The sequence below is a fragment of the Bactrocera oleae genome, chromosome 3, assembly GCF_042242935.1.
Source record: "Bactrocera oleae isolate idBacOlea1 chromosome 3, idBacOlea1, whole genome shotgun sequence".
Lineage (NCBI taxonomy): Eukaryota > Metazoa > Arthropoda > Insecta > Diptera > Tephritidae > Bactrocera > Bactrocera oleae.
In genome coordinates, this window is record NC_091537.1 from 24,007,380 (window position 1) to 24,030,108 (window position 22,729).

The 22,729-nt window shown below is 37.4% G+C and overlaps 5 protein-coding genes across 5 annotated transcripts in view; 3 read left to right on the forward strand and 2 right to left on the reverse strand.

The window, feature by feature from the left end:
- The first annotated feature begins 8,032 nt into the window (after positions 1-8,032).
- Positions 8,033-8,611, forward strand: LOC106621739 (protein PET117 homolog, mitochondrial). The gene is made up of 2 exons (XM_014240709.3): positions 8,033-8,286; positions 8,393-8,611. The coding sequence occupies exons 1-2, from the start codon at positions 8,195-8,197 to the stop codon at positions 8,559-8,561; spliced, it is 261 nt and encodes an 86-aa protein (XP_014096184.2). The 5' UTR covers positions 8,033-8,194; the 3' UTR covers positions 8,562-8,611.
- U2af38 (U2 small nuclear riboprotein auxiliary factor 38) lies at positions 8,598-9,814 on the reverse strand. Its single transcript, XM_014240708.3, has 4 exons — positions 9,672-9,814; positions 9,526-9,615; positions 8,944-9,453; positions 8,598-8,889 (listed from the first exon to the last, which is right to left on the reverse strand). The coding sequence occupies exons 2-4, from the start codon at positions 9,567-9,569 to the stop codon at positions 8,745-8,747; spliced, it is 699 nt and encodes a 232-aa protein (XP_014096183.1). The 5' UTR covers positions 9,570-9,615; positions 9,672-9,814; the 3' UTR covers positions 8,598-8,744.
- A 428-nt stretch (positions 9,815-10,242) lies between these two features.
- Positions 10,243-12,647, forward strand: Stip1 (Stress-induced phosphoprotein 1). The gene is made up of 5 exons (XM_014240707.3): positions 10,243-10,426; positions 10,500-10,782; positions 10,905-11,767; positions 11,843-12,075; positions 12,141-12,647. Exons 1-5 carry the CDS (start codon positions 10,418-10,420, stop codon positions 12,211-12,213), a joined length of 1,461 nt encoding a protein of 486 aa, XP_014096182.2. The 5' UTR covers positions 10,243-10,417; the 3' UTR covers positions 12,214-12,647.
- A 767-nt stretch (positions 12,648-13,414) lies between these two features.
- Positions 13,415-14,695, forward strand: SelT (selenoprotein T). The gene is made up of 3 exons (XM_014240710.3): positions 13,415-13,664; positions 13,759-14,047; positions 14,119-14,695. Exons 1-3 carry the CDS (start codon positions 13,501-13,503, stop codon positions 14,278-14,280), a joined length of 615 nt encoding a protein of 204 aa, XP_014096185.1. The 5' UTR covers positions 13,415-13,500; the 3' UTR covers positions 14,281-14,695.
- A 619-nt stretch (positions 14,696-15,314) lies between these two features.
- Positions 15,315-22,729, reverse strand: part of vkg (Collagen alpha-1(IV) chain viking) — a 39,598-nt gene continuing 32,183 nt past the window's right edge. The window contains exons 2-9 of the mRNA XM_014240706.3: positions 21,704-21,898; positions 21,599-21,643; positions 19,665-21,424; positions 18,748-19,598; positions 16,780-18,691; positions 16,593-16,707; positions 16,300-16,523; positions 15,315-16,232 (exon numbers count right to left, since the gene is read on the reverse strand). Coding sequence (XP_014096181.2) covers positions 15,959-16,232; positions 16,300-16,523; positions 16,593-16,707; positions 16,780-18,691; positions 18,748-19,598; positions 19,665-21,424; positions 21,599-21,643; positions 21,704-21,898 — 5,376 coding nt within the window. The 3' untranslated portion in view covers positions 15,315-15,958. The remainder of the gene's footprint in view (positions 16,233-16,299; positions 16,524-16,592; positions 16,708-16,779; positions 18,692-18,747; positions 19,599-19,664; positions 21,425-21,598; positions 21,644-21,703; positions 21,899-22,729) is intronic.

Genomic DNA, 22,729 nt, shown 5'->3' on the forward strand with positions numbered 1-22,729 from the left:
CAGGAGAATAGTTTTCGCCAGCTCGAATAATATGACCAGCCCACCGTAGCCTGTTTAATTTAATTGTTGTTATTATATTGGGGGTATTATACAAAGGCTGTAGCTCGTAGTTATACCGCTTCCTTCATAAGCCATCGTCAGAAATAGCTCGAAAAATTCTACACAAAACTTTTCTTTCGAAGACTTCTAACTTGTTTTCTTCAGCTTTGCATAAAGTCCAGGTTTCGCTAGCACAGGAGCAATCAGTGTGCGGTATATTGAAATTTTCACCTATCTTTACCCCCTATCGAGGGTGCTACGCTTTAAGTGTTTGCTTAGTGCGAAATAGCATTTGTTAGCGGCTATTATCCTTCGGTTTATTTCCGCATATTGCTCGTATTGTTAATGTTTACTCCTAAGTACTTAATCTCGTCAACTACCTCAAAGTTATGCTCGCCAACGCTTAAGTTTTTCCCAATACTGTGATGCACTGATTTCGTCGTTGAGGATATTAATACTATCGTTTGTTTTCGTTTATTGAAATGCCCATAATCTTTGCAGCTTTTTCTATTTGTATAAATGTCAGCGTAAGCCAAAATTTGAAACGAAGTTGAAAAATATTGTACCTTTGATGTTTACTCCAGAGTCTCTTATCACCTTTTCAAGCGCAAAATTGAATAGTAGGCATGAAAGCTCATCCCCTTGTCGTAGGCAGTTTTTCGAAATCTATTCCCATATGTATGTACTTATATAAGAATTACGTGTCACGTTTTCTCCGAGGTACACTTCAAAACTACTGAACTGCTTTTGGTAAAATTTTCTTCTGTCCAGTTTGATCAAACTTAAATGATATAATTGTTTATATCTCAATTATGTTAAAAGTAAAAATATTAATAAAAAAAACATATATATCTAATCAGAAGCATCTGTCCAAATTAAAAACAAAAAAAAACAATATACATATAATAAACAATATAATATTTTTAGTAAATTCATTATTTTTTCATTGAGAAATATTTGTATCAATCGTTTTCAAAATTTAACCTCAATTCCAATCCTTTGGATTTGAAAATACGTTTTCGCCTTTCTTGGTTTAATATAATACCATAGACACAGCAATGAGTGGCCGGATCTACTAGTAACTATATACTATAAATATTTTTTATTATTTTTGGAATAAAACGTTTTCCGCTTAAACACACTGTTTCTCCACATTTTCGCTGTTCACCAGAGTATCTGCCGCACTTACTGGAGTGAAACCAATCACTCTCAAACACGAATTGTTGTTGTTTTGGACAATGTGAGATTGCAATGAGCAATCGGAGAAAAACAGGTGGGTGATAGTTCCGTTAATATTCAACTATCCGGGCACTGACGAACGAAGAAGGAAAGTACATAGGCCTTAAGTAGGAGCAGAGTAGATTGTTTACTCTTCCATGGCCGTCGGCGGACCATTTGCGTACTACAGGAGTGCGCATGCCCGCTAAAGCTACCGTTTCAACACTGTAAATGTGCCTACTGTATTGCCGATGGAAGTGGAATTGTATTTTGGCCAAATAAAAATGCTATAAAAGTAGCAAACCAAATGGAATATTATTCACAACAGCTGCCATTCTCGATTTCCTTTGTTACACATTCGGTTATATTTACAAATACCTTGTGTGTTTACTCATAAACGAGTGAATTCATCGATTCCGCTTATTTTTTGTTATGAATTACTTAAATACGTGAATTAAAATAAACAACAACAGCAAAACCAAAACATTAGCGCAATATTAAAATTAAAGCAAAAAAAAGACAAAAAAACGTTAACTTTGGTTGCACCGAAGCAGTAATACCCTTCTCAAATAAAAAAGTTTCCATACAAGAACTTGATTTTGATCGGTCAGCTTATATGTAAACTTAACAATATGCTATAGTCGCCCGATCTGAAAAATTGGTTGACATATGGTATGACTTTGGATAATAATCCTTGTCAAATTTCATAAAGATATCTTGTCAAACAAAAGAGTTGTCCATATAAGAAATTGATTTTGATCGTTTAGTTTGTATAGCAGCTATATGATAAAGTGCTCCGATATCGACGCTTCCAAGAAATGACCAGCTTCTTGTGGAGTAAAAGACGTGTGCAAAATTTCTAATCGATAACTCAAAAATTGAGGCACTAGCTCGCGTAAATTTATACAGACAGACGACATGTATGTATGGATATACATATTTCTTTTATGGTCTCCGTCATGTCCTTCTTGGTGTTATAAACTTCAATTCAAAAGAAATATAAACAAAATATTTTAAGGTTTCCACTGTCGTCACCAAATCTTGTTTTGTTATTATAAAAATCAAAACCGAGACTACAGAATTTTGTAATCTGTAGTCTTTTCAGCCTGCTACTTTATTTATATGGTATACTCGTATACATATGTATTGCATAGCTTTTGAAATTTCTTGGAAGCGCTTCCTATATAGGGCGGTAAAAAAATTATTAAATAATTTCTTGAAAGGTATACGGAATTTAAAATAAAATGCCTGTATTTTATTTCCGATGGTCTGAGTACTTATGCCACCGAATAAATATGCATATATATATATATATAATTAACATCAATTTGTAATTAAATCCCATTAATCTCTGCAGGTGCAGCTTTGGGAATTTAATCGTGCTTTAAAAATAACCAGACTGGCCCTTCATCGACTTTGTGTGGAGTCAGATCAAACTACCTCATAACTCTTAGGAATTCATGCTTTCAAAGCTTATTTAAACTCTCTTCTCCATGTAAAAGCCAGCGGTGATCCATCTGATTACAATATCTTTAGAGCAATAGAGTTGCTGAACTGATTTATTGTCAATAAAAAGTTAAGTTCGTTTAACTATTGCAAAATACTATTATTATCCCATACCCAGCTTAAAGTTTGCTGTTTCGCTGAATGTTAAAATCTATGCTATTCTACACCCTGTTCAGAACCAAATCCTGGGGACGCACAGTTGTTTGTGACAATTATATCTTAAGTATACTCTGCTAATTGTCCAATCTTCTAAATGATAATATTGGCAATTGTCAGTGCGACTTTCTTAATAACTCCAATAATATTCAAGTGATTCTCATTATGGTAGAAACGTCATTAATGAAACGAATTGTTAAACTTTCATAGCTATTTAGTGAAAAATACCGTCTTCTCCTTTCGGTAATGACTTCACGAAGCAATGCATCTTCCTTTCAAACGCACTCGTCCAAATGTAATGGAACGAAATTATCGTTATCTCTAGAGTGAACCCCTATTCAGGGTGCGCAACCCTACAGATGCTCCACAGAAGTTATCAAAAGTCACAATTGTTTTTTCCACTTCCATCGTACTTATATATCTGGATGTAAAAATTTAAGTCAAATTCTGAATATATTTATAATTATTATAATCCCTTGCTTTTGTATTCATTATAAATACAATTTTTTTAGAATCTTCTTGCCACCATAAATTGATTTGGCGTAGCTCTGGCAAAATGTATTGCGACTGTAGACAATACGAAATCCTGTGTCCCTTAGAGAGAGTAATTAGAAGAGGCTGTTCATAGTAAAAAAGTAACTCTTTACTGAGATAATTACAGAGGAATATTTAGAAATTGGTTTATTCACAAATTTCCACTTGTTAGGTTTTACTACTTTTAGACAAATAAGACTTGAGTTAGTAACATTAAGCACTTCAATAAAAATGGTCTGGGATATTTCCAAAATTGCTAAATTTATTGTTAATTAGATTACGTCTTTCGTACTTACAACTTTAATACTCTCTCAACATGCTTCATTCACCTAACGGTTCTTTGCATCTCCAAAGCTAATTGGGATAGATGCGGGATTATATAGTTTAAAATAGTGACGATTTGATTTCCGGACTACTGGGTAAATGTGTTCCTTGGTCCTCTAAGCAGATTTTACAAATGGACGTAATCAGTCCATTATGAGCCCAGTTATTATTGCTCATAGACACGTATACTAGAAAATTCGAACGTGGTTGGGACTGGCATATGTGGTTATAAAATGTGTAAAAGTAAAACGAAACCTGGTGAGAGCATTACTTTTTAGCGTTGTTTCCGTAAGATTTTTCGCCAGCGAGTGTATATACTGTTCGGCCGCATACGAATTCAGCTCTTCCATACTTGTTAGTTATTTATTCTCAAGTATACACCATCGGTCGAGCTTTTCAGTTGATATACTCTTCATATAAGTCCATGTACATACCCGCCATCTGAGAAGTAATAAACGCTTATTATAATTGTATGCCTAAATATTTGCTCCACTTTTATATTTTTATTAAATAGATACTTTTACAAAATTAGTAAATATTTATAAAACACGGACCAGCACTATGTGCCCTTCGTCTTTCCTCGTCGCCTCTCACCATTAACAACGAGTTACGGCGATAAAAAGTTTTTTATTTTAACGTTTTCAATGAACAATAAATGTTTGCTTGGTGGGATTTTGATTTGGTGACAACTATCTCATATTTAGTCCTTATGAGTAAGATTTTGAAAAGATTATTTGTTGGTTATTGATGCCATGTCATGTACTTACTCACTTGCCAAGCCTCATAAATTCCAAGCAAAAATATCAACAAATAAGGACATTTTATCATCACATTGCATTAGCCACATTTAGGTGAACCATCACGCAAAGAACTCATTTCTTGGACTAGTTATTTAATTAAGAAAATGGTTACGTGTCAGGTATTATCATAGTAATTAAAAAGTCAACTACTTAGAACCGTAACTATGTAAGCAATTTTTTATGAGAAATTTTAACAATTTCAGACAGCGCCCAAGTGATATATCCACATATAGCGAATATGTATATGTATATATATGATTTTATAAGAAATATAGGAAATTTTGTGTATAGATATATTTCTTTCGCCAAGAAGAATGTCTGTACTTTTTACATCGTATCTCATCTATATAATATAATATAATATATAAAAATTAAACCCGTTTTCCGTTGTCACGCCATAACTTGAGAACGACTAGACCGATTTGGCTGTTTTTTTTTGTAGTTTTGTAATACTCTATAGAAGGTTCTTACGGAAAAAAATATTAGGAAAATGTCTCAGAAAGATTGAAAAAATACATTCGATATTTTCGATCGCAGTATACAAACTTCGCATAACCTATTTAGTAATCTGTGGTAATCTGACACACATAACCTAACATAGCGCTAATAATAATTTTATTAAGTTTTTAATAAAGTTGTTGTTTGCTAATAAGTGTTTGTTAATCACGGTAAGTTCACAGCTTAATATCGATTTTTGGTAACTTTTGATGACTACATAATTTTTTATTTTCAGTTGGATTTTCGTTTTTAAAAATGCCACCAAGCAGACGTACAAACTTAGGCCGCAGAACTCGAAATACTGCAAGTCAAAGATATATTAGAGCAAATCAAATTGATGAGCAACGCGAAGCGCGAAATGAAGTGTTAGCTACAATATTTATAACTTATGAACGGCTTGACTGATTTGGCTTTAAATTGGTGAGGAGATAGCATACTAACAACTTTGAAAATTACTCATTTGTTTCATACTTATAACATAAAAAAATCATAACATATAATACCTTTTGTTTATTTGTGTTTAATAACAAATCGAAGGAAATTAAATTTTAAAATTAAATTTTAAAATTCTATTGTATTTGCCTCCTCTGTCTTACCTTGCTTTCCATGTTTTCATAAAATTATTATATTTAGCTGCCGAGTTGACAGTACTTAGCCGGTTAAAAATTTGAGTCCATTCCGAGGAAACAACCCTTTTGATCTTATTTCATTCTGAAAGTAAAAGTTATCCCACATTTTAAACTAAAACCTATTCATATTCTTCGTAGTGCATTAAGAATGATAAAAAAGAGTGCTTTTCAAAAAAAAAGCAAAGGTTCGTTATGAACGAAAGGAGGGAAATATTCCCCTTCTAATTACCATACTATGAAAGTTTTCGTTTATCACCTTGCGAGTCCCAATCTTGTCTCTGTCATTTTGGATTGTAATTCCCATTGTTTCACACAGCTAGCTATGTATGTAAGTATATTGTCGAAAGTCTGAAAAAAGTTCATGACGTTCCGATGGGTTTGATTAGATCAAAGCTGGGGAAATATCTCCAGGTTTGGCAAAACTTTATATTGAAAAATGTTTCGAAAGAATTAGACATCCATTATTCGATGAAATCGTGAATAAATTACAATCAAATTTGGTATCTTCGTGACTTATATTGAAGGCCAGAAACTTAAACTTAATTTATAGCTATATTTTAGTTCTCCTCAGCTATAATTATATTTAAAAATCTTTAAATGAGATATACTATGTAAATATGTGATAATAATCGACCGAAGAGGCGAAATTAAATATAATGACTTGACGTGGAAAAGGTCAACCAGAAGATCGGATATTAGTGACATGAAATTTAGACCCAAGTATAAAGCAATACTTAATTGCACTAAAATATTACACATTTCAACTAACCTGAACGGTTAAAAGACAAGTGGAAAGACGGAAACCATTTTACGGGGTATTATGGCAATAGAGAAAGGGACGAAAATCATTATACAAGTAAGTATTATAGTATATGGAAGTGGGGGTAAGTATTATCGCCAATATCACTAAGATGCAACTAACTAAGAAAATGCTGCCAGGATTTCATTAAGGTACCTCACATAACATCACTAATCATATGGAGTAAGAAACTCTTTATATATGAGGGCTAGGGGAAATATTGATCCGATTCAACCCAATTTTGACATACAGACATACTATTATCAGGAAGGACACATTGACCGATATTTTCTGTAAAAAGTTAACTATAGGTACTGGGGTCCACATATGGTATTCGGTATTTGAAGGCTAGAACAGTCGTAGTACGATTTTGACAGTTTTCGGTCATAAGGTGGCCTATCATAAGCGCACTATTCGTGCAAAGTTTTATCCCGATATATTTATTGGTGCTTGATTTGCATACTTCAAAATGAAAGAATCAGAAGGAAATTAAAATTGTATTATATTCATATTGGAAATAGGCGTGATTACTGTCCGATTTCGCCCATTTTCACACTCTAACATAGGAATGTCAGAGGATCCGAATTTGGTTGAAATCGGTCGAGATATGGGGTTTCCCCTAAAGATGGGCCTCTTGTCCAATTTCTTTTTGTATTTCTATAAAGTTTAATTGTATTATCCAATGTGTAAAATTTAACGTTTTTGACTGAGTTATCGCGCTTTTGATTTTTTTAATTAAACCCGTTATATGGGCTGTGGGCGGGGTTATCACCCGATTTCACTAATTTTCGCACTGTCGATAGGGGTACTAAAAATATTTATCCTGAGTGATATTAGAGCCTTAGTGGTTTAGGAGATATGCACATCAAACCTATTAGAGGGCGACACCACGCCCACTTTAGCAAAAAATTTAAACGGCAGATGACTCTCCCTAATGTGATTCGTTATACCTAATAACGGTATTGTATCTTTAATTGGTTTTGGATTAATGGGGTTTTGTGAGCGTGACATTGGTCGATCAAATCCCTCTGGAATACCAACCGTCTTACGGCGCTCAGAAACATGTGTACCAAGTTTCATCAAGATATCTAAATTTTTACTCAAGTTACAGCATGCACCGACGGACGGACGTAAATGCAGTCACCCGGATTTCAACTCATCTCTTCATCGTGATCATTTATATATTCTATTCCCTATATCTAATTCGATTCTGTAGCAACATGTTGCAAGAGTATTACAAGAAAAACGTTAACTCGGCTGCACAGAAGATATATATCTTTTGCAGTGGTCCGACAAATGAGCGTGTGCAGAATTTCAGATGAAGATCTCAAAAACTGAGGTGTTTTTGGCGTATATACAGACAGACGAATGGACATGGCTAACATCTGATCATCTATATACTTTATAAAATCTTCTACGTTTCCTTCTGGGTGTTACAAACTACGTGGAAAACTTAATATACCCTGTTTCTTCAACGCATGCCTTAAAATTTCCCTCTTTTGTATAGTCGCACAGAAGCATGGATAGATAGGCAACACTAACAGCTGACTTTTGTTTTGAAGCATACCTTGAATTTTGTCCCAGCCAAGTTTTTTTCAATATATTTTTGCTATTAAGACGTTTTACATATTCAAAATTTTCCGTTGCTAATAACCAAATAAAAATCAGCATTTAATTAAATTAAGTCCAAAATGTCTGCTGGTGCTAAAATAGCTTTAGCGCTTTCTGTTGGGTTTTCAGCGAGCGTTATTGGTTATGTACACTACAAACAGAGCAGCGACCGGTAAGTGTGATTACGACTGCTTGCAAATATTATAAGCATATATGTATGTACCATATGTTCATAATCGAATGCAAATTAATGTTTAATAATATTTTTGTTGTACCAGTGCTCGCCTCCATGAAGGTGTCGTCCGCGATATTGAACGTCAACAACGTCGCAAAACTGAAAATACATACCTCCTGCAAAAGCAAATCGACCTAACAAAGCAACTCAAGGATATGGAAAGCACTGATCAGCAGCCTGCGGAAATTCGTCAGAATTCTAATATACAATAAAAATATGTTAATATAGATTACATTATCAATAAAGAGTTAGTTCTAGTAAATCGTTTTATTAGATTGATTGACTGAATACATAGTGAAAAAAGAGGACATCATCTAGTGAATAAAGCAGCTTCTTGCTTTGAAACCCCGCTTTTAATTCTGGAAACATTACAATAAAATTGGTGCATCTCTTATTTAATAACGTCCTTTTCGCCCGTCACCACTACCGCCACCGCGACCTTCCCGACTACGAGAACGGCGTCTATCGCGTGAACGAGAACGCCGACGACGTGGGGAACGTGAACGGGAACGTGATCGTCGCCGCCGAGAGTAAAGATACCTGGAAATATGTATTTTATATATAATTTGCTATTTAATATTTTGGAAATTTAACCTTCGCAGTTCTCTTGAAATCGGTTTTAAATGCATGAAATTGCAAAATCCGGATCGTGTACATTCGCCCATTTCATATTGACGGCAACATGCCTCGCGGAAATCGGTAACAGGTGATAACTCCGAATATACCGGTCTCCCTCCAAACCAACGATTATTCAAATCATTCGCCGCCTTTTCAGCATCTTGTTCATGACGGAATTTAATGTAAACGTTACCTACTAGGTGATCTCCTAAATTATCGCAAACATTCATCTCCTCGATTTCGCCATACTTATCCTCACACTCAACAAAAACATCTTCGAAGAAGTTATCGTAATGTTCCTGCATTTCTTCGTCAGAAACATTCGCCACTAAATGTGACCCATCAGCCGACTTAGCCGAGTTCTGGGGGTTTACGTAAAGATTCTGGAGTAGCACGGTTTGCGAAAACGTTGGCTTATTGTGAATACGTGAACAACGGTCGCCATGGCGGCATGCTCCGATTTTGAAGTAAAATGAGCAATTTACTCTGTAACAAAAACATAAAATTGAAAAGAAATTTGATTTACTCCATAAACATTATTATTATTGGCATACTCACTTATCCTTTTCGGTGCCGAAAATGGACGCCAGATACTCAGCCATGCTTGCGTCTTTCCTTTCCTAAATAACTTCGTTTCAATAATTGAACCTAATTGTAACGTTAATCAGTCCCTTTTTAAAAATTATATTTTTTGTTTAACTTACACAGTTTATTAAAAATCAGCAAATGATGTTTAACAAAAAATAAAACTTAATTTTTATGGCCGCTTTTTCGGCTTTTGACAAATGTCAATATTGCTTGTGAATTTTTCGGATTTGAATTATAATGTTGGTAATACTGATTCCAAAGCAGAGTTGCTAATAATCAAACTTGCCTAGTTTTAAATATGGTAGTAAACCGTTGCTTTTACTGTACGATATAAAAACAAAACTTTGTTACTAATAATGTTATAAATATATCAATAATACAGAAACACTTATTTTATATAATTACAATAGTAACTAATAATTAAAAAAATCTTATATGATTTATATATCAAGCAAATAAGGATACATGTGTTTATGTATATCCGATAATATCATATTCAATGTAGTTGCATTTTATAATATATATTTCTAGTATAAAAAAATATTAATAATTATTATAATTATAATTATTATAAGAATTATAAATTGAAGATGTCGGAGGCTGGTTTTTAATTGACAGCCAAAAGTAGTTAAAGAGTTGCAACACTGGCACAAAATTTTTACTGCCATTTATAATTTCGGTGTGTTTCTTTTAACTTCTAGAATACTCCCAAGTTCATATTCGCAGAATACAAAAGGCTTTGAAATTAAAAGCAGCACGTTTTTCAAGTGAAATACTAAATTGCATAAAACGAATATATTAATATATATATTTTTGTGCTGTTATTGCGAAGGATATAAAGTAGAAATTAGTAATATCTGAAATGGAAAAGGTAATACAATTACCATTGACTAAATTATAGTAATTGAATTTCTGCATAAAATTGTTCTTATAATTATTTTTAGGTGAATGAACTTAAAGAAAAAGGAAATCGTGCACTTAATGCAGACAATTTTGACGAAGCTATTGCAGCGTACACTGAAGCCATTAATTTAGATAATAAAAATCATGTGTTGTACAGCAACAGATCTGCTGCATATGCGAAGGCTTGTAAATATGATAAAGCTTTAGAGGATGCTGAAAAAACAATAGCCTTGAACCCAACATGGCCTAAAGGTTACTCACGTAAAGGAGCAGCAGCCGCAGGTCTCAAAAACTATCGAGCAGCTATGGAAGCATATGAGGAAGGTAAGTGCCAGAATGAATCATAATGTAGTGGGGGTATGTGAGTATGTGGTATTCATCAGCCGGCTCTTGTTTTATTCGGATGTGCTAGAAAAAATAAAATTTATGCAAAATATTTGTATTAGGTTTAAAACATGACCCTCAAAACGCCGTATTGCAACAAGGTATTCAAGAAGTCACTGCCACTGTACTACAGGCGATGTCCGGGCGTTTTCCAACACCCATGGACGTAGACCCACAGTCACCGCCACCCAAAGCTCCTGAGCCTAAGCAAGCTGAACCTCCCAAACCTGCAGAGCCGAATGTTGATGACATGAATGAAGAAGAACGCAAAAAGTATTTTGCAAGGAAAGAGAAGGAGGCTGGTAATGCTGCTTACAAAAAGAAAGATTTTGAAACAGCACTGAAACATTACCAAGCCGCTTTGGAGCAAGATCCTACAGATATAACCTTTTACAATAACATAGCCGCCGTTTATTTTGAACGCAAACAATACGACGAGTGCATAAAAGAATGCGAAAAGGGTATTGAAATTGGTCGAGAAAATCGTGCGGATTTCAAATTAATTGCTAAAGCGCTGGCGCGTATTGGTAATTCGTACCGTAAAATGCAGGATTACAAGCAGGCGAAAGTGTATTTCGAAAAGGCCATGTCTGAACATCGTACCCCTGAAATTAAGACATCGCTCAGTGAAGTGGAAGCTAAAATTAAGGAGGAAGAAAGGCGCGCTTATATTAATCCTGAACTAGCTGAGGTTGAAAAAGAAAAGGGCAATGAATTCTTCAAAAAGGGTGACTATAGTAATGCTGTAAAACATTACTCGGAAGCAATCAAACGTAATCCCGACGATCCGAAACTATACAGCAATCGTGCCGCTTGTTACACGAAGTTGGCTGCTTTTGATTTGGGACTGAAGGATTGTGAAACTTGCATAAAGCTGGATGACAAGTTTATCAAAGGTTACATTCGAAAGGGCAAAATTTTACAGGTTTGTGGCCATTGACTCGATGAAAAAATGTATGCAGTTATTATAATTTTTATAATATTTTTAAAAATCCCATAGGGTATGCAAAAATCGTCAAAAGCTTCGGCAGCTTACCTCAAAGCCTTAGAAATTGATCCTCAAAACGCTGAAGCACTCGAGGGTTACCGCCAGTGTTCGATTTCATATCAACGAAGTCCTGAGGATGTGATGAAGAACGCTTTGGGAGACCCAGAGGTACAACAAATTCTAAAGGATCCCGCAATGCGCGTAATTTTGGATCAAATGCAAACTGACCCGAAAGCGGCTAAAGAGTAAGTTATCAAAGTTACTTTATAAATTTTTCATTCCGTTTATATTACATGTTTTGTATTTTTAGACATCTCCAAAACCCGGCGATAGCCGATAAAATAATGAAGCTGATTGAAGCGGGAATCGTTCAAATTCATTAAACAATAAGTTCCACAACAGAATTACGAAAAAGCGAAATAAAAACTGAAATCTAACTGACAGAAGTTAACGTATGTACGCGTAGAATTGAAAGCGTTTAAAGAGTTGCACCAATAAAAAACGACACATTTCCACGTCCTCCTCAATATTAAAACATAATACACGTATATATATATATAATTAAATATACAAGAGATAATGTTTCTCTTATGCTTTTTTCATAATTTGAAATAATCTTCCTCATATTACAAAAGTCTATGCAAATCAGTTTTAGATCTATTTTTTATATGGCGTGTGTGGATTTCTGAGTTTTCTTACTTTATAAAATAATATAATCGTTTAGTTTTTAATTAAGTAATTGAGCAAAAATGTAATTTCTTAAATTGAAATAAAGAGATGTATACTTGCGCTTTTGTGGGTGCTAAATTAAAATAAATATTTATGCAAGATGCATTTGGTTGAGGGAAGTCAGATATTATCAGAAACTATACCGATTTTTTATATGGAAAACAAGAAAAGTACAAATACTACAATTAAGGGGTGAACTTTTAACGGATTATTAGGTGATAATATATAGGATAATATATATCAAAAGAATACATTCTAAGTTGGTAGCTGTTAGAAAGAAACAGGATTAAAGTCCGGACTGATATATATTATAGGTCATGATGACGTCACAGTGATTGTTGTTGTTGTAGCGGCAGAATTTTGTCGAGTTGACACTCCTTGGCCGGAAAAAATCCGGGTCCGCTCCAATTACATAGACCCGGCTGTTATGGAAACGGACGTCACAGTGATCGCCTGCTTTGGTTTATAACATGGAAATTTGCAAAATTGATTTATCTCTAATACATGAATCATATTTTTAACTAATTTTGACGTTTTAATCACATGTTTTAATAAGTGATTATGATGTTAAACCATATTCATTAATTGTTTTTCATATTTATATTGGGAATTAATGTGCCTATGAATTGTGACGAATAACTTAGTATCATGTTGAACTTGCGAGCAAAAATATATAAATGGTGATAACGACCATTCCGTCCTACTATTTCTTTGGATTTGACAGTAAAATGCTTTGCATATTTAAGTGTGGTGGAGTAGCAAAGAGTTTTTGAAAACAGTCGAATATGTCTCAAAAAAGTCGATAATTTTTTTTCGATATCAGAAACTAATACTCGTTGCTGATATATCGAGATTATATATTTCAACATCCCCAATTACAACCAAAAGTGACGAAGGTGCAAAATTAATTGGAAGAGAAATAATAGTTAATTCATAGTAAGATGGCAATGGTCATTGGAAAAAATATAACGTTAGGAGTTTGCATCATTGTTGGTTTAATCTTGGTGGGGAATATAAACTTTGGCGTAGATGCAGCAGAAAAAGAGATACCCGCAACAAAATTTGGACAAAATGTTGGAGGGCCCACAATGACATTTTTATATTGGTAATATATAAAATATCCTAACCTTAAGAGACCTTTGTTCTTGATAAGATACATTAAATGAATGTATAACGTGCATGGCTATTTTATATTTTAGTTACTCGTGTGGTTATCGCAAAGCTTTTGAGGATTATGTTAACATTTTGTCAGAAAGGTATCCGCAAATTACAGTAACCGGTGGCAATTATGATCCGCCCGGCTTCAACATGTACCTTTCGCGAATTATATTTGCGGCAAAAATCCTCTTCATCGTAGTGATTGTTTCATCGTTTGATGTTTTCGGTGTATTTGGCCAACAAATACCGAGCTGGTGGCAGCATTTACTTGATAATAAATTGTACGCCTGCATGATGGTATTTTTCGTAGGGAATATGCTTGAGGGACAGGTAAGCATAAATTATAAAGTTTTATAATTATATTTAAGATATTTTCAATGTTTTTTTCTACTTTTTTACAGCTTGTGGCATCTGGAGCATTCGAAATCTCCCTCAATGATGTGCCGGTATGGTCTAAATTGCAGACAGGACGTATCCCTGCGCCTCAAGAACTCTTTCAGATTATAGACAATCAACTACAATTCACAGAAACAATTCAAGAGAATCCAGACTTTGTTAAATAATAATTAGACCATGCCTCCACGCAACACATACGAACTTAGCTCAACTTTGTGAGTAACTAGGAAACCGAAAATGGAGTATTTTAAGTATGTTTCTATATTTAGATTTGATTGTGCGAAGAGTTTAAGTTAGTTTTGCAGAATTTATAAAAATAGAGCTGTTGGTAAATTAGTATTGACTGGTGGGGGATTGTTAAATACCATAAGCAAATATTTACATTGAAGTCATACCCAAGACGAGTTGGTTTAATTTAAGTTTAGATGTCTATATGTTTGCTTTTAAGTTCAACAATGTACTTGTCATTCTGCAGTTAATTTGATATATCCAGATTTTTGGCCGTTGTGAAGTGTCAACAAAATTTGCAAATACCTATTTAAATAAACTATAAATAAAAAAAAACTTATTTGTTAAATAGTATTTCAGCATAAACAAGTAATTTAAATGTATGAGCATAATGCATACATACTTACTTATTCATACATATGAACATGTGTGTGTATTTGTGTATAATAAGCATTCATTACGCCCGTTGTAGCGGCAGAATTTTGTCGAGTTGACAGTCCTTGGCCGGAAAAAATCCGGGTCCGTTCCGGTTACGTAGACCCGACTGTTATGGAAACAGATTCATTACGCCCGTCGTAACGTATGGCAGCTATATGATATAGTGGTTCCGACAAATTAGCAGCTTCTTGGCAAAATCGGAATCGGATTGATATCTCAAAAACTGGAACTAGTTTGCGTATATACAGACAGACATGGCTAAATCAATGTAGGTCGTCGCGGTGATCATTTATGCATATATGTATATTTAATGGGGTCTCCGACGTTTCCTTCTGGACGTAACAAACTTCGTGGCGCGTTACAAGCTTAGTATACCCAGTTCAAGGTATAAAAATTTTGCCGAACAAAAGGTGTTTTTCTTAAATGATACGACAGGCCTGAATTGAAAGTTCAGAAAACCTATTAATTTTCTATTATTCTGTTACCCACATATGCACATAAACATAACCGCTTAAAAAGACATTAAACACGTCGGTTCACAAAATATATTGTTTTTTTTTTTATTTTTTCATATTTACTATTATTTACATTCATGTATTTATATAGTAAAATAGTTAAGTTACATTATTTTGGCTTGTATTTGGTTTTATTTGCAAAAAACTATAATTAAACAATTTTAATATATTTTCTATAAAAAATATATTAACGCATGCTCGGCAGTATTTGGTGTGTGAAATTGAATTTTTTTCATTCCTTATAATTATTTTCATAATTATTTTTTAAAGTGTTGTAAGCTCTTCAATCCGACTTTAGTAATCTGATATTACTGCCGTATACGCGTATTTACAAACAAGAGTATGCGCTTGACAGAACCGTCAGAACTTTTTTCAATATGTTCATGTGTATAAAATGATAATACATATAATATATTAAGAGAAGGACGTAGAAAGATTTTACAAAAGTTTCCTGTTTTGTCACAATGGCACTGAAAGGCATTTCTCACATAACCTAAAATTTATTCGTAAATGTTACATACATATTATTATTATTTATATACTCAAGTTCTGATTCTTGTTATTTTATTTAGTATTTATTTTATGAAATTTTTTGTTTTAATTAAAAAGTAAGCTTCTAACTATTTTGCTTTGTAAGAGACAGTCAGCTCGGCTAATTACAGCTTTACGGTGCGTATGTGTCTTCGCGGGGACGCCGTATGCGACTTGCGCGATTACGATCTATTGTTGAGCCGACATAATAGCTGGGGCGACCGCCTGGTATCGGACGTCGGCCTACCGGTCGGTAAGGCGCTGGCCTATTACGAATGGGCGATGGTTCTGCAATGCGTGAGTCTGGCGCGTAACGAATAGGACCACGACGGAACTCATTTGCAGAAGCGCTCACAGACGAAGCACGTCGAAGGTAAGACTCGTTCTTGCGACGACAAACGGTACAACTGTAAAATTATCAAAGCATTTGAATATTCACATATTTTGCATATCATTGCAATTACGGATACTTACCGGCTTACTTTGCTTGTTTGGTCCGCTTTCAAAGTCTGTTGCCTTGGTTGTAACCACTGTTCGTGCTCTTCAATTACCGCCAACCAGAAAGAAGCCAGGGGATCATAATAGTTGCAGCGACCATGTCCATGGCATTCAATAACTGGATTGGTGCGGAAGTTTTCCAGACAAGAACCGGGCGATACCAAACTCTGCCCAATACCACCAGTGTTATCAGTTGTAGTCTATTTATGTGAATAGAATAGAAATAATTCTTGGAAAATCATATATTTTCTTGAATAGCATTTCCATACCATCAAATAACTGTAACCGGTCCACATTTCTTCCCAGCCATTCGGACAGTCTGGTATGCTCATGCTCTGACTGTGTAGTGCAATGATTCGCGTTGTCGTTTCGCAGACTACACAACTATTAACAAAAATAATAAATTAAATGTGTAGGAGTAAAAATATACCCAATATTGTAAGTAATTATACTAACCGTGATATGAATTTCATCAGATCGAAAGATTGAATCGGTGCCATGTTCATTGGCATTGGTTCAGCAGTGGAAAGCCACAAGCTGTCGTCATTGTTTTGTGCATAATTGCATACATTATTTACATCACAGAACATATAAGGCATTGTTGTGAAACGCATCATACAGGAACCAGATAGCCCTAGATCTTGTCCAATGGCCATACTGCTGCCAATATTTCCAGCAAGAGAGTAACCTTCCCATAACAAATTTGTATTGATCGGGCATTCTGGTATGGATACTGATTGTGAGTGGCGAGTAAATACAAAACCGCGACTCTTTGGTAATGGTGCTGGTGGGGCAGGTGCACCAACTGGTCCTTGAGAGCCAGGTAGTCCGGTAAGACCAGGAGGACCTTCCAAACCGGGCATTCCTTGCTCACCTTTTGGACCATCCAGACCTATAGAACCCATGAATCCTTGATCGCCTTGATAACCTTTTAGGCCGCGACGACCTATGCTTCCAGTTTCACCGATTTCACCGATGTCACCCATTTGACCTTTGAAGCCATCAAGTCCTCGTTCTCCCCGATCACCAGGACGCGCAAAGTTAAAATCATATGTAACTCCTGCTTCACCTTTGATACCCTCAAGACCATTCAAGCCATCAACACCACTCCAACCGGCATCACCTTGTGGTCCACGAGGCCCTAACAAACCGAACGGTCCAGGACGTCCTTGGTATCCCTGATCACCTTGCTCACCCTTAAGCCCATCGTTACCGCTTTCTCCTATTAGCCCGATATCACCCACGTCACCATTTTTGCCACGAATAGCAAAGCCAATTTCTCCACGTTCACCTTGATTGCCATCATCACCCCGTTCTCCTTTAAGGCCAGTCCTGCCATGCAAACCATTACGACCTGATGGGCCAGGATAACCAACATCTCCAGTTTGACCTTTCGGCCCAACTATAGAAATGCCTGGCATACCAATTAATCCATTTGCACCATAATCGCCTTGCTCGCCAGGTGCTCCCTTTGGGCCCAAACGGCCTGGACGTCCGGGGAAACCATCATAACCGGGCTCACCTTCGTCACCTTTTTCGATGAATGAAGCGATTGGACCAGTTGCTCCAGGATAACCTTTATCTCCCATTTCTCCTTTGGCACCAAAATATCCATCCAAACCAGCAGCTCCACTTAAGCCAATGTCACCACGTTCTCCTTTGGGGCCTGGATAACCAGGGGCTCCATCAGGACCAAATACACCAATAGGTCCTGGCGCGCCTTGAAAGCCTTGTTCACCCTTATCACCTCTTTCTGCGAATCCACGTAGCAGTACACCAGGTCGTCCCGGGTAGCCTTCATCTCCCCGCTCACCTTGAATTCCTATAGATCCGGCATCACCGACATCACCCCTATCGCCAACCAAACCAGGTAAGCCGGGGTAACCTGCATCACCAGAATCACCTTTGGCACCAACGAAACCAGTCATTCCAACAGCTCCAATTACACCTTTTCTTCCAGGTAGACCATCGCGACCACGATATCCGGCTAATCCAACATCTCCCCTATCACCCTGCTCTCCAACACGTCCCATTAACCCGAATTCTCCTTGCTCACCTTTTTGTCCCTTTAAGCCATTCAAACCGTAACGTCCAGGAATGCCAGCATCTCCTTTTAGTCCTGGTAAGCCATTTAATGCACTTGGTGAGTCGCCAACAGGACCTCGTTCTCCCGGAGCACCGGGAATCCCATCAAGTCCTGGTAGTCCCTTTATACCTGAATCGCCCATTTCTCCTTTAATGCCACTGTATGCTGCATTACCCTTAGGGCCACTACGTCCAGGGATACCGCGATTACCTACAGCACCTCGTTTGCCTGGAATTCCAGGAGCTCCAGGGCGTCCGATCGGGCCAACATCACCAGATTGACCTGAAAATGGATAAGATATAATTTTATATTGCTACTTGTGAAAGAATTGTAATTACCTTTCGGCCCCATGTTTCCAAGTGCACCACGTGGTCCTCTATCACCGTTTCTACCGTCAAAGCCTATATCACCACGATCTCCTGGTTCGCCAGGGATTCCAGCCCAACCTGGGCTTCCAGTTTGTCCAGGTTCTCCAGGTCTTCCTTGGTCACCCAAGCGACCTCGTAGTCCTGGGTATCCAATGCTACCTTTAGCACCTTGTACTCCTATAGATCCCAGTGAACCCGTTACACCCTTTTCACCTTTTCTTCCATGAGGAGCAGTTCTTCCATCTCTACCTGGAGCTCCTTCGCGACCAGGATAACCAACCAAGTAGTCACCACGAGGACCTTTATTACCAGGCAAACCTTGTATGCCCCATTCACCGAAATCTCCTTTCGCACCTTTTACACCCTGAATACCCGGCGTACCAGCGGGCCCATGACTACCAGGCCATCCGATGTCTCCCTGTTCTCCTTTAATACCTGGATATCCATCGGGTCCGATTTCGCCAGGTAATACACTACGTCCAGGATCACCACGGTAGCCTTTAAGGCCAACTCTGCCATCAAGACCAGGAAAACCATTCTGACCAGCATTTCCAGGAGTTCCATGTGCTCCATAATCTCCAATAGAGCCAGGCCATCCTTTTGCACCTACTTCACCTTGAATTGTAAGGCCGGTCAAGCCAATATCTCCTGTTAATCCATATATTCCTTTTTGGCCTTTTGAGGCCTTAAATCCCTTATCACCAACCAAACCAATTAAACCCACATCACCAACTTCACCTTTGTTATCGTATATTTGGCCGGGATTTGGTTCACCTTTGTCACCTTTTGGTCCCTCACTGCCTGGTTCGCCACGTTCTCCTCTAAAAAATAGAAATTATCACTTAGAATTGTATTATTAAAGAATGTCAGTTATTAAGATAGCTTACATGCGACCATCTCGTCCAGATTCGCCGATCAAATAAAATTTAGGCATAGAAGCGTCAAGACCACGTTTACCATCACGACCCGATCTTCCTGGCAAACCGTCTCTGCCTGGACGTCCCATATCACCGTAATCTCCTCGTAGTCCAGTTTCCCCTTTGGCCCCACGTATACCAGGTCTACCATCGAAACCGATATCACCAGTTACACCTTGTTCACCACGTTCACCGGCTTCGCCAACATCTCCTATTTCTGGTTTCTCGATATTATTAATTGGATTTCGAGAACCAGGACGACCAGGAGGTCCAGGACGACCCATACCACCACTGGCTCCTGGAGGACCGGCAATTCCTCTTCGACCTATTGGTCCGGGATTACCAGGCCAACCTTTCGGTCCACGCTCACCTGTTAAGCCTATGGGACCACGTGCACCATGTACACCAGGGTACCCTGTATCACCCGGTATTCCTTTCGTGCCTTTGGGGCCAGCTGGACATATACCGCAATCGTCACCACGAATACCTTTAGCACCGAGCTCACCTGGCCACCCAGGATTACCATCGACACCCGGCGGGCCACGTTTACCAGGCGGGCCTTCAAAACCAGGAGGACCAACAATATTGACACCATCACCTGGTCCACCTTTATCGCCAGGCAATCCAACTTCACCACGATCTCCGCGGAAACCATTTGTAGCGGGTACACCTAACCTTCCGGCGAAACCTTTAGGTCCTATCAAGTTTAACCCGGGTTGTCCTATTTGACCAGGGCGTCCTGTAAGACCAGGATTACCAGGAGGCCCCATAGGTCCAGGGGATCCCATATAACCGTAATCACCGTCATCTCCTTTAACACTTACACCACGACGACCAGGTGAACCATCTAAACCTCTATCACCTGGGGGACCTGGAGGACCAAATGGACCTCGACGACCCTGCTTTCCAGGTATTCCTGGAAGGCCTGGATTACCCAGTGGACCGATATCACCCTGAGGGCCTTGTGGTCCCGGAAAAGATTTATCCAAATTGGGATCATAAATACCAGGGGGACCAGTAGGACCTTGTTCACCGGGAAAGCCATCGAAACCGTCATCACCAACTTCTCCGTTCAAACCATCTTCACCATCGAGGCCGTTATAGCCTGGGGCACCTTTAGCACCTTTGTCACCAGAAAAACCAGCTTCACCTGCTTTACCAGGTTTTCCACGTTCACCCGGTTCGCCAGTATCACCACGAGGGCCAGGTAAACCAGTATTGCCCAATTCGCCAGTTTCACCAGGCGCACCAACGATACCCGTCAATCCAAAAAAGCCTTGGTCACCCTTGTAGCCTTTTATTGCTACACCAATAATTAGTGGAGATTCTTCACCATCTCCAGGTTCACCTTTTTCGCCGAGCTGACCCTCACCGAAAAGCTGTAAATTCGCGGGTTCTGCCATATCCCCCTTATAACCTTTAAGACCTAGTTCACCTTTTGAACCCTCTATGCCAGGATAGCCAATATCACCTTTGTAACCTTTCATGCCGATATATCCAGGTTGACCGTCTACACCATCAGGACCTTGGACACCTCGATTACCTTTGGTACCTTTCGAATTGATACCACCTTCCCCTGCATCACCTGTAGGTCCTGGTGGGCCGGGTTTACCTATTGGACCACGCTGACCATTTAGGCCCGGTGAACCAGGTAAACCTTGCTGACCAGATTTACCGTCACAGCCATCGATACCGGAGATGCCTTTAGGACCGTCTTCACCAGCGGGACCCTACATATAAATGGTATATTTTACTCGGAATATATTTTAAAAAAAATTAGAAATAATAGAATATAACTTTCGTTTCTAAATTCAAGCTTTATGAGTGGTACCCTAGAAATGTGTACAGCGTTTACACTTTACGCTCCCTTTTAGGAATGAATGTCAGGTTCAAGTAGTACTCACCGTTATACCATGTCGACCAGGTAAACCTAATTCACCCATGTCACCCTAAAATATAATAATGTTCAAAATGATATTATAGATATATTGAACAAATGAATATCTTACTCGGTGGCCTTTTTCGCCTTGTTCGCCATATTCGCCTGGATCACCATATTCACCACGTCGACCAAACGGTCCAATTGGACCAACATCTCCGGGTGGACCTTCAATACCAGGATAGCCCTTCAGACCGATAGTACCCGAACGTCCCTTCAATCCCTTACAATCACATACCGTATTATTGCAATTTTTTCCCGATTCCTAAAAATGAAAGAAAATATTTTCGATTTAAATAAATCATTTCATAAATTAACTTAAAGAAATGAAACTCTGAATCACACATAAAGGGTTAAAGGATACAGATAGGGACATAGATAACAGGCAAAGGAAGAGTATACACCCAAGATTAAATATGTGAATCTCTGGTAGTATGTTAAAGAAGCTTTATGTACAAGTATGTATACTTCATGGGCTCAAAGTCGTTAGCCTAACAACGGAACAACGTGTTTGCAAATGAAAATATGGGTTTAGGTAAACTTCGACGTACATATCGATTGCTGAAATACTTACCAAACCACTGCATCAACGATGTTTTTTCCATCAGGAAACAATGTTTTATCAAAACACGAAATTAACTTTTCTCCAGGGTAATCAAAAATATCAGAGATAACGTCACTTGGAAACTTTGACAATAATATAATCGTTATAAAATCGTTAGCTAACTAATTATTTTATATTTATTATCTTTATTTTCAATATAAACCGTGCCTTAATTATATGTGAAATACATTTAATGTGGGATTTGTTAATCTTTTGCAATTAATTTTTTATCTCCGAATGATATTGCAATATAAAATTTTATTATGCATCAAATATACTATAGTCACAAAGTACACCATGTCGTATGAGCAACACAGAATGTATATATAACTTGTATGAATGCTCAGGTCATTTGATGTATGACTTTTATTGCCGATAACTTTTTACGAAATGTTTTCATGAAGGAAAGCATGAAGACCTCTATGTAGAGCGGAAAATTTTTTATTAGAATAATACTTTTTCAAAGCCACGGATCTACTAGTATTACTTTAT